General features: G+C 34.5%; 1 protein-coding gene across 1 annotated transcript in view; it reads right to left on the bottom strand.

Moving 5' to 3' along the window:
- Nucleotides 1–12,005, bottom strand: part of LOC149789295 (uncharacterized) — a 56,321-nt gene that overhangs the window by 7,689 nt on the left and 36,627 nt on the right. The window contains exons 8-9 of the mRNA XM_089975501.1: nt 11,521–11,664; nt 7,764–7,853 (exon numbers count right to left, since the gene is read on the bottom strand). Of these exons, the coding sequence (XP_089831627.1) occupies nt 7,764–7,853; nt 11,521–11,664 (234 nt within the window). The remainder of the gene's footprint in view (nt 1–7,763; nt 7,854–11,520; nt 11,665–12,005) is intronic.

Below are 12,005 nucleotides of genomic sequence, written 5' to 3'. Positions count from 1 at the left end.
AATTTACATGGAGTTTGTAGTAACTAAAAGCCATGAATGAGCAATATCTAAATTGTGGACACTGCAGATTGACATTTGTTCAGTGGGTTCCAATTTCCATGGAATTTATGGTTGCTTACAAGCCACCATTTACCATTTGTGAATGCTGTGGATTATATACCAATGTAATACCTCTGATATGGGAAAATACCTCTAATTAGGGAAAATACCTAATCTCCATCGCAACTTGATGTCTCCTCAATTGCAATTTGCAGAAACACCAAATCAGTACTAATTGGTTCTCTATGACATTACTTACATAAGAACATTGAAATAAGTGCTAAGCTACTTAAGTGACCTTCCTAAAATATATAACAAGAGGGTCAAGTGAGCCTGATATTATTCACCTGGCTTACATAAACTGACAGTTAACCATTTCTCTAAGCAGGCTAATTTAATATTGTAAGAAAACAACCTATTTAAACTCTCTCTAGAACTTCATTTCATGTTCTTTCAACCTACTGTACTATAGTCTAATAAAAACTCTTTCCGAAGATAAAGGAATAATTAATGCACCAAGTCTCTTGCTCATAACTGCCGTCATCCAAGACCTTTGGTGAGAACTTTACAGACAAAATCACATGGTTCTCACACAAGTTTTGAAATTATGATTCACAGGTTTAAAAAAATCTGTTGTTAAGGTCCCACATTTCTTTAGTCTTGGTAATTATATTTTTAAAGCATTTCAGAAAGAAAGAAAATTGGGGATAATTTTTCAGTACCATAAGTTAACAGCACAAAATATATATTTCAAAATATTTTTAATAATGGCACTAAATATATAAAATACCATAAAATAATGCACAACATATGTGATAATAAATGGCAAATGACTTTTCATGCACTAGTCAGTACTACCATTAATACACTCTTTTTCAACACTTGTATCAAACTTGCTTTCAAATATTAAAAAATGAATACTATGACAGATATTTTAGAAATAATTCTCTGGAATAAATTTCTAAACTTACATTGCTGTTTTTAAAAAAAATACATTTTTACTGGTGCACAATCAGTATTAAAAACGAGCACAATTACATGCAAACAAATATCACTATTTATGTGTGTGTGTGTGATTTGGATTGTTATCATAGCTTTAATAATTTTCAGTCATATCACTACAATGTCTGCAGTGTGGCAGTCTACAGTGATGTCTAGCTCTGGGGTATCATGCCACAGACATGTAGTATGATGTCCCACCCAGTCACATTATCCTGACACCAGGCCGACCAGTCCTAACACTAACCTAGCGAGGCAGATGTTAGTACCATTTTTATAAGTCTTTGGTAAGACTCGGCTGGGGTTCAAACCCATGACCGCCCACATCTGAGGCAGATGCTTTAACCATACGGCCATCGGAGTAGTCTCACCATTTATGTAAAGAAATTCTCATCTCTCATGATTACATGGAGTTTATGCTAGCCTGTAATCACACCATTTTTCTCTAACACTTCATCTTCACTCATGATTACATGGAGTTTATGCTAGCCTGTAATCACATCATTTTTCTCTAACACTTCATCTTCACTCATGATTACATGGAGTTTATGCTAGCCTGTAATCACACCATTTTTCTCTAATACTTCATCTTCACTCATGATTACATGGAGTTTATGCTAGCCTGTAATCACATCATTTTTCTCTAACACTTCATCTTCACTCATGATTACATGGAGTTTATGCTAGCCTGTAATCACACCATTTTTCTCTAACACTTCATCTTCACTCATGATTACATGGAGTTTATGCTAGCCTGTAATCGCATCATGTTTCTCTAACACTTCATCTTCACTCACGATTACATGGAGTTTATGCTAGCCTGTAATCACATCATTTTTCTCTAACACTTCATCTTCACTCATGATTACATGGAGTTTACGCTAGCCTGTAATCGCATCATGTTTCTCTAACACTTCATCTTCACTCACGATTACAAGGAGTTTATGCTAGCCTGTAATCACACCATTTTTCTCTAACACTTCATCTTCAGTAACAATTACAAATTATTCATTGTAATCCCTAAAGTATATTATTTTGCAAAGCTGTATAAATTGTTCTATTGAAATTTATACATCTTACATTCAAAAAATGTTCCTTTTCAATCTGGTTTGAATGAGTGTTTAAAGGGAAAGAACTAGGTAACACAAGCCTGTGAGTCTCCAAAGACAATATCATGGGTTATTTTCCTTGTTTAAAGAAAATACCAAACTGATTATTGAATCTGTCCAATATATTGATCTTATAAGTATATATTCCATGTTTGATCAAAATCAGATAAGAAATATGGCTTTCAGAGTGTAAAACAGCTCAGTCAATCAGAACACTTGATTAATATGCATGGCTCTTGCTCATTATTGAACTTGTCTGAGATCTTATTGATAGAACTGAAATATGGTTTCCAAAATGGTGACAAGATCAATGATGTACAATCTGCTCCATAACAAGCATTGTTCTTGCAAATCATTGAACATGTCTAAGACCTTAATGATGCAGCATATATTCCAAGTTTGATCAAAATCAGATCTGAAATATGACCTCCAGACTATTAAGAAACTTGGATGGTCTAGACACCTTAATAATATGCACGGATCTCACTCATTATTAGATTTGTCTGAGACGTTAATGATACAAGCACATATTCCTAATTGGGTCAAAACTTGATAAAAACATGGCCTCAAACAAATATTTGACTGACAGATGATGGGCACGAGACAAAATGCCATATCATAAACAATTATGTTCCCTTATAGCCAGGTGTGGTATGAAATAAAATATAAAGTCAATGTGATACAATTATGTGCCCTTATAGCCAGGTGAGGTATAAAATAAAGGATAAAGTCAGTGCAATACAATTATGTGCCCTTATAGCCAGGTGAAGTATAAAATAAAGGATAAAGTCAGTGCAATACAATTATGTGCCCTTATTGCCAGGGGAGGTATAAAATAAAAGATAAAGTCAGTGCGATACAATTATGTGCCCTTATTGCCAGGTGAGGTATAAAATAAAAGATAAAGTCAGTGCGATACAATTATGTGACCTTATAGCCAGGTGAGGTATAAAATAAAAGATAAAGTCAGTGCGATACAATTATGTGCCCTTATTGCCAGGTGAAGTATAAAATAAAAGATAAAGTCAGTGCGATACAAGTATGTGCCCTTATAGCCAGGTGAGGTATAAAATAAAAGATAAAGTCAGTGCGATACAATTATGTGCCCTTATTGCCAGGTGAGGTATAAAATAAAAGATAAAGCCAGTGCAATACAATTATGTGCCCTTATTGCCAGGGGAGGTATAAAATAAAAGATAAAGCCAGTGCAATACAATTATGTGCCCTTATTGCCAGGTGAGGTATAAAATAAAAGATAAAGTCAGTGCGATACAATTATGTGCCCTTATTGCCAGGGGAGGTATAAAATAAAAGATAAAGTCAGTGCGATACAATTATGTGCCCTTATAGCCAGTTGAAGTATAAAATAAAAGATAAAGTCAGTGCGATACAATTATGTGCCCTTATTGCCAGGTGAGGTATAAAATAAAAGATAAAGCCAGTGCAATACAATTATGTGCCCTTATTGCCAGGTGAGGTATAAAATAAAAGATAAAGTCAGTGCGATACAATTATGTGCCCTTATAGCCAGTTGAAGTATAAAATAAAAGATAAAGTCAGTGCGATACAATTATGTGCCCTTATTGCCAGGTGAGGTATAAAATAAAAGATAAAGCCAGTGCAATACAATTATGTGCCCTTATTGCCAGGTGAGGTATAAAATAAAAGATAAAGTCAGTGCGATACAATTATGTGCCCTTATTGCCAGGTGAGGTATAAAATAAAAGATAAAGTCAGTGCGATACAATTATGTGCCCTTATTGCCAGGTGAGGTATAAAATAAAAGATAAAGTCAGTGCGATACAAGTATGTGCCCTTATAGCCAGGTGAGGTATAAAATAAAGGATAAAGTCAGTGTGATACAATTATGTGCCCTTATAGCCAGTTGAAGTATAAAATAAAAGATAAAGCCAGTGCAATACAATTATGTGCCCTTATTGCCAGGTGAGGTATAAAATAAAAGATAAAGTCAGTGCGATACAATTATGTGCCCTTATTGCCAGGTGAGGTATAAAATAAAAGATAAAGTCAGTGCGATACAATTATGTGCCCTTATTGCCAGGTGAGGTATAAAATAAAAGATAAAGTCAGTGCGATACAATTATGTGCCCTTATAGCCAGGTGAGGTATAAAATAAAAGATAAAGTCAGTGCGTACAAGTATGTGCCCTTATAGCCAGGTGAAGTATAAAATAAAAGATAAAGTCAGTGCGATACAATTATGTGCCCTTATAGCGAGGTGAGGTATAAAATAAAAGATAAAGTCAGTGCGATACAATTATGTGTCCTTATAGCCAGGTGAGGTATAAAATAAAAGATAAAGTTAGTGCGATACAATTATGTGTCCTTATAGCCAGGTGAGGTATAAAATAAAAGATAAAGTCAGTGCGATACAATTATGTGCCCTTATTGCCAGGTGAGGTATAAAATAAAGGATAAAGTCAGTGTGATACAATTATGTGCCCTTATTGCCAGGTGAGGTATAAAATAAAAGATAAAGTCAGTGCGATACAATTATGTGCCCTTATTGCCAGGTGAAGTATAAAATAAAAGATAAAGTCAGTGCGATACAAGTATGTGCCCTTATAGCCAGGTGAGGTATAAAATAAAGGATAAAGTCAGTGTGATACAATTATGTGCCCTTATTGCCAGGTGAGGTATAAAATAAAAGATAAAGTCAGTGTGATACAATTATGTGCCAATAATTCCAGGTGAGGTATAAAATAAAAGATAAAGTCAGTGCGATACAATTATGTGCCCTTATTGCCAGGGGAGGTATAAAATAAAAGATAAAGTCAGTGCGATACAAGTATGTGCCCTTATAGCCAGTTGAAGTATAAAATAAAAGATAAAGTCAGTGCGATACAATTATGTACCCTCATTGTCCGGTGAGGTATAAAATAAAAGATAAAGTCAGTGTGATAGAATTATGTGCCCTAATTGCCAGGTGAGGTATAAAATAAAAGATAAAGTCAGTGCGATACAATTATGTGCCCTTACAGCCAGGTGAAGTATAAAATAAAAGATAAAGTCAGTGCGATAGAATTATGTGCCCTTATAGCCAGGTGAAGTATAAAATAAAAGATAAAGTCAGTGCGATAGAATTATGTGCCCTTATAGCCAGGTGAGGTATAAACTAAAGGATAAAGTCAGTGCAATACAATTATGTGCCCTTATAGCCAGGTGAAGTATAAAATAAAAGATAAAGTCAGTGCAATACAATTATGTGCATTATAGCCAGGTGAAGTATAAAATAAAGGATAAAGTCAGTGCGATACAAGTATGTGCCCTTTTAGCCAGGTGAGGTATAAAGTAAAGATAAAGTCAGTGCGATACAAGTATGTGCCCTTATTGCCAGGGGAGGTATAAAATAAAAGATAAAGTCAGTGCGATACAAGTATGTGCCCTTATAGCCAGTTGAAGTATAAAATAAAAGATAAAGTCAGTGCGATACAATTATGTACCCTTATTGCCAGGTGAGGTATAAAATAAAAGATAAAGTCAGTGTGATAGAATTATGTGCCCTAATTGCCAGGTGAGGTATAAAATAAAAGATAAAGTCAGTGCGATACAATTATGTGCCCTTATAGCCAGGTGAAGTATAAAATAAAAGATAAAGTCAGTGCGATACAATTATGTGCCCTTATAGCCAGGTGAAGTATAAAATAAAAGATAAAGTCAGTGCGATAGAATTATGTGCCCTTATAGCCAGGTGAGGTATAAAATAAAGGATAAAGTCAGTGCGATACAATTATGTGCCCTTATAGCCAGGTGAAGTATAAAATAAAAGATAAAGTCAGTGCGATACAATTATGTGCCCTTATAGCCAGGTGAAGTATAAAATAAAGGATAAAGTCAGTGCGATACACGTATGTGCCCTTTTAGCCAGGTGAGGTATAAAGTAAAGATAAAGTCAGTGCGATAGAATTATGTGCCCTTATAGCCAGGTGAGGTATAAAATAAAGGATAAAGTCAGTGCGATACAATTATGTGCCCTTATAGCCAGGTGAAGTATAAAATAAAAGATAAAGTCAGTGCGATACAAGTATGTGCCCTTATAGCCAGGTGAGGTATAAAATAAAAGATAAAGTCAGTGCGATAGAATTATGTGCCCTTATAGCCAGGTGAGGTATAAAATAAAAGATAAAGTCAGTGCAATACAATTATGTGCCCTTAAAGCCAGGTGAAGTATACAATAAAAGATAAAGTCATTTTAAAAAGAAAACAGTACAGATGAGTCAATGCATTTTCCTGAGAAAGGCAATGCATAAAATACTATATTTAAATTTTTAAAAACCAATAATATAAGGAATAAAATACATCAGTCCATAACTGTTTACTCCGAAACTAAATACTGTGTCCTAAACAGACATAAGCCAACATGTTTTTTTTTAGTTGTAATTTATCCCTCCATAGCAATACAGTGAAGACTGAGAAGAGATGTTAACTCCTACAGTTATTTCCTTACATTACTTTAATAGAAGAGCCACACTCATGTTTCTGAATTCCTGAATATTTCCATGTCTGATAATAAAACCATATAGCATAAAATATACTGTGTAATAGCTGCATATTCGCTAATGTTAAAATTTGGACCTGCCTCACTGTCTTCATTTAAAGTTGCTGGAACAAACATTTTTTTTATTTCAATAAACCAATTTTTTCTTGAGGGAGATTATGGAATCAACTACTATGATGATTAAAAACCCAAACCCATGACAAAAATTTGTACAGTGGTCCCCATATAATGTAGCCAGTGACGTAAAGCTGTTCAGTGGTTTCGTAATACAGCCAGTGACATAAAGCTGTACTGTGGTGCCCATCTAATACAGCCAGTGATATAAAGCTGTACAGTGGTGCCCGTCTAATGCAGCCCATGACATAAAGCTGTACAGTGGTGCCCATTTAATGCAGCCTGTGACATAAAGCTGTACAGTGGTGCCCATTTCATGCAGACTGTGACATAAAGCTGTACAGTTGTGCCCATCTAATGCAGCCAGTGACCAGCATATTAGTGCAAATCTATCCAATTTACCCTTTGCAAACAGACACAAAATGAGGTATATGTATATAAATATATGTTGATTTCTAAATTCAGCACATTATTTGTTCCTGCATGCAGATAAAGTAACTTTGATCCATTTAAAGTGGTAAGTAATCCAATGGTCCTAGCTGCTGTGTGTTTTTCTTTGATGTTAGATTCTGCCACTTTTATAATTACTAGCTATTATTATCATTGATAATCATCAAGATGACAAAATCTAACTGCTGAGAAGCACATCACTGTTCATCTCAATGAAGTATGCCATCTGGTCACCAGAAAGTAAAAATGGTATTTCAGCCATTCTGACATGTACCATAGATTATGAAATGTACCTGAAGGAATAGGTTGTTGCAAAAGGTGCAAAATGTAGCTGAATATTCTCAGTTTTGAAGAAAAGGTGAAAGCAATTAGACAAGATGAAAATAGTGCCATTTTCCTGCTGCAGAAAGGGTGGCTTTATAACAAAGGGAAGGGATCACTGCAGTAATTTGTTCAAATCATAACTGAAGTTCCACAACTCTCTGAGCACTTGACAGAAATAAAGATTCAAATGTCACTAATGTATTAACTTACAGAATGCTCCCAATCCTTGGATAAATGTTTCATCAGCTCTGGATCGCCAGGGAGACGTCCATATGGCTCCATAACTCTTCTCACCATTGCCTGAATACGGATAGAAAAATCTATTATACACATGCCTTTAGAATAAGATCTCTCAGCTCTGACCTATCTGTTTATCTGTCTGTCTGTCCATGGGTTTACTCATAGTGGATGACACATCCAGTTCATCCCAACACAAATAACACATGTCATCAATTGGAAAAAGAGAGATCCACTTTTCTGTGTATGTAACCAGAACCAAATTTGCAATGTTGATTAACATGCTGGCAAGTAGTCATGCAACTGCTAGAAGACATGCTATCATTTTCATGTGCATGTAACTATGCCTATTTAGTATATAGTACTGTGGAAATCTTTTTTAATGTAAAAGGAGTGATTCTCATTTACAATTTATTTTCAACCTACAGGTAAGTTCCTGTTGACAAAAACAATGACCTGCCCATGTTTGAAAATAGTAAATTATTAGATACATGCAGACTTGTAAAGACCAACAGCCCAACTGATCAAACCACTTATGTATCTCTATCCCTTCTTATAACATGCTTTTCTGATGCTGCTATGTCCAGAACCAAAATTATAGCTAGAGAAAACAAAACAGTTTAAAGGACTATTTAGAATTTTCAAAATTCAATGGGTGAATAATTTACGTTAAATAATTATATATGAAATGTTTATCAAATGTCGGAAAATATGGATTCAAAGAAAACAACACAACACTACTATTACATGCTTATTTCTGTTCTAAAATCCTTATTATATTACAAAATACAAAAATACCATATTTAAGTTACAAAACCAAAATCATTACTATAACTTTTTAGTGGCTTTTTTGGGATCCTCATCAACATGAATACAAATATTCAACAAAATTCTGATTATTTTCACTCTGCAACATTTGTTATATAATGTGGTCCAAAGTTACGAACCCCAACTATATGTACCATGCTATAGTGAGAGAGCTGTATCTATCATCAAATCATATTTACCCAAGTGGGCAGGAAACAGTCGCTAACCATTTGATTTAATCTTTATTTCTATCTAAATCTAAGCATTCTCTTTAAAATCAACCCGTCTAAAAAATAAAAAGATCCAACTTAGATAAACTGAACTGGCATCAATATCAGTTCTACTCATATTAGCATACTAAAGCAAAAGTTGCATAAATAAAGGAATGAGGAATGAGGCTGCATCCAAATCAATTCCACTCATACTGGGTAAATGGAGGCATGAGGAATGAGACTGCATCCAAATCAATTTCACTTATACTGGGTAAATAAAGGTATGAGGAATGAGACTGCATCCAAATTAATTCAACTCATACTGGGTAATGGAGGTATGAGAAATGAGTGGAGTATATGTACATCCAAATCAATTCCACTCATACTGGGTAAATGGAGGCATGAGGAATGAGACTGCATCCAAATTAATTCCACTTATACTGGGTAAATGGAGGTATGAGAAATAAGTGGACTATATGTACATCCATATTAATTCCACCAGGTAAAAGGAGGTATGAGGAACAAGTGGACTATATGTACATCCAAATCAATTCCTCTCATACTGGGTAAATGGAGGTATGAGGAATGAGTGGACTATATGTACATCCATACTAACTCCATCCATACTAAGTAAAAGGAGGTATAAGGAACGAGCAGACTATATGTACATCCATATTAATTCCACCCATACTGGGTAAAAGGAGGTATGAGGAATGAGACTGGACTATATCTGAATACATATCAATTCCAATCACAGTGGGTAAATGGAGGTATGAGGAATGGGACTGGACTATATCTGAATACATATAAATTCCAATCACAGTGGGTAAATGGAGGTATGAGGAATGGGACTGGACTATATCTGAATACATATAAATTCCAATCACAGTGGGTAAATGGAGGTATGAGGAATGAAACTGGAATATATGTGCATCCATATCAATACCACTTAGTTAAACAGAGGTATGAAGAATGAGACTGGACATCCATATCAATACCACTTAGTTAAACAGAGGTAGGAAGAATGAGACTGGACATCCATATCAATACCACTTAGTTAAATAGAGGTATGAAGAATGAGACTGGACATCCATATCAACACCACTTAGTTAAACAGAGGTATGAAGAATGAGACTGGACATCCATATCAATACCACTTAGTTAAATAGAGGTATGAAGAATGAGACTGGACATCCATATCAATACCACTTAGTTAAACAGAGGTATGAAGAATGAGACTGGACATCCATATCAATACCACTTAGTTAAATAGAGGTATGAAGAATGAGACTGGACATCCATATCAATACCACTTAGTTAAACAGAGGTATGAAGAATGAGACTGGACATCCATATCAATACCACTTAGTCAAACAGAGGTATGAAGAATGAGACTGGACATCCATATCAATACCACTTAGTCAAACAGAGGTATGAAGAATGAGACTGGACATCCATATCAATACCACTTAGTCAAACAGAGGTATGAAGAATGAGACTGGACATCCATATCAATACCACTTAGTTAAACAGAGGTATGAAGAATGAGACTGGACATCCATATCAATACCACTTAGTTAAATAGAGGTATGAAGAATGAGACTGGACATCCATATCAATACCACTTAGTTAAACAGAGGTATGAAGAATGAGACTAGACTATATCTGAATACATATCAATTCCAATCACAGTGGGTAAATGGAGGTATGAGGAATGGGACTGGAATATATGTGCATCCATATAAATTTACTCATACTGGGTAAATGGAGATATGAGGAACAAGACTGGACTAGAAATGTGTCCATTTTTAAAAAAATATGGTATAAATGCAATATGCCAAATTGGTGGAATATTCAGGCAAACATTTATCCAAAATTTTGTAAACTGAACTTCAACCCAGGTCTTAAGTTAAAGCCTCATACCAAATATAGTTTTAATCAATTATTACTTTCAAAGCATATTATGACTTTATATGATGTGATGGGATAAAATGGGATAGACAGAGCATGTGTGACACTTTATGTTCACTCTATAAGATATGGGGGGGGGGCATACAATCTATGCACACAAAATGTAATGGCAATGGAAAAAAGCATTAGGTATAAACTGCTAACTTGTAATTTAATCAATAGAAAAGATTACAAAACCCATAACAGATTCTTGATTAATTTACTATTTTCATAATATCAATCATCTAAAACAGACACAATCCCTTACAAAACAGTCAGAAAACTTTTGAAGTACCAACACACTGCAAGGTTGTATAATGGAATATACTCTTACAAATGAGCTTTCAATGGCTGGCATATATTTCTGTTAAAAAGTCCAGATTTTACTGATTGGGCAATTATCGACAGGAATTAATAAAAAGGGGGAGAACTGCTTCACAATTTATCATACAAGTCTCTTCTCTTATTAGAAGACATAAATTAAGTCTAATTCTTTTCATATTTATGATTTTTAAAAATAGCACAATTTAAAAAGTTCAGACCAAAACTGCAATGAGGACTGAATGTATTTTTATGTTTTTCAACTACAACAGTTTTAGTTCAACTGTCATTGGAGCAGCTTGAATGTTGTTATCAACAATGATCTAAAGTCTAAGTACCATATGCATACATTTGAGCAATTCATTTAATTTACAATTAATACTAAACACCTGCAGCTCATTCATCTATTGTAAGTATATATTCAGAATGAAATACCCTACCATTCTGTTGGGAACAACATCAGTTACGAATGTGATATTTCTCTCCAGCATCAGACTGTTGTCCGAGTCTTCTTTTGTTTGATGGTTAGCTGCGCCACATATAATTCTGGTGTCCATCAAAGGAATTGTCTCTTCTGTCAACACCTATACAACAAGATACGGTATAATGTAAAGTTTATTTTAAAGAAACACAGTAAAACAAACAATAATTTCATTCTTTATTACATTTTTATACCTTACAGGTTATTTATCTTTTATGGGTGGAATACATCTGTAATAAGAATTCTGCAGAATATTATGTCTAACCTGCTCCACTGTTGCATAATCCCATAATCTTACATAACTGTACATAGTCAATAAGACAAGAAAAGTAGGGCAATGCGACCATAACAGTGGCCTTAACAGTGGGACAATGGGGTGACTAACATCCTTAATGGTGATTTACATACATACTAATATAATATACTTCCATTAAATTTCATGAC

The sequence above is a fragment of the Sinohyriopsis cumingii genome, chromosome 11 (assembly GCF_028554795.1).
Source record: "Sinohyriopsis cumingii isolate HCF-2022 chromosome 11, ASM2855479v2, whole genome shotgun sequence".
Lineage (NCBI taxonomy): Eukaryota > Metazoa > Mollusca > Bivalvia > Unionida > Unionidae > Sinohyriopsis > Sinohyriopsis cumingii.
Note: the sequence above shows the minus strand (reverse complement) of the source record. Positions and strands in the feature narration are given on the sequence as shown.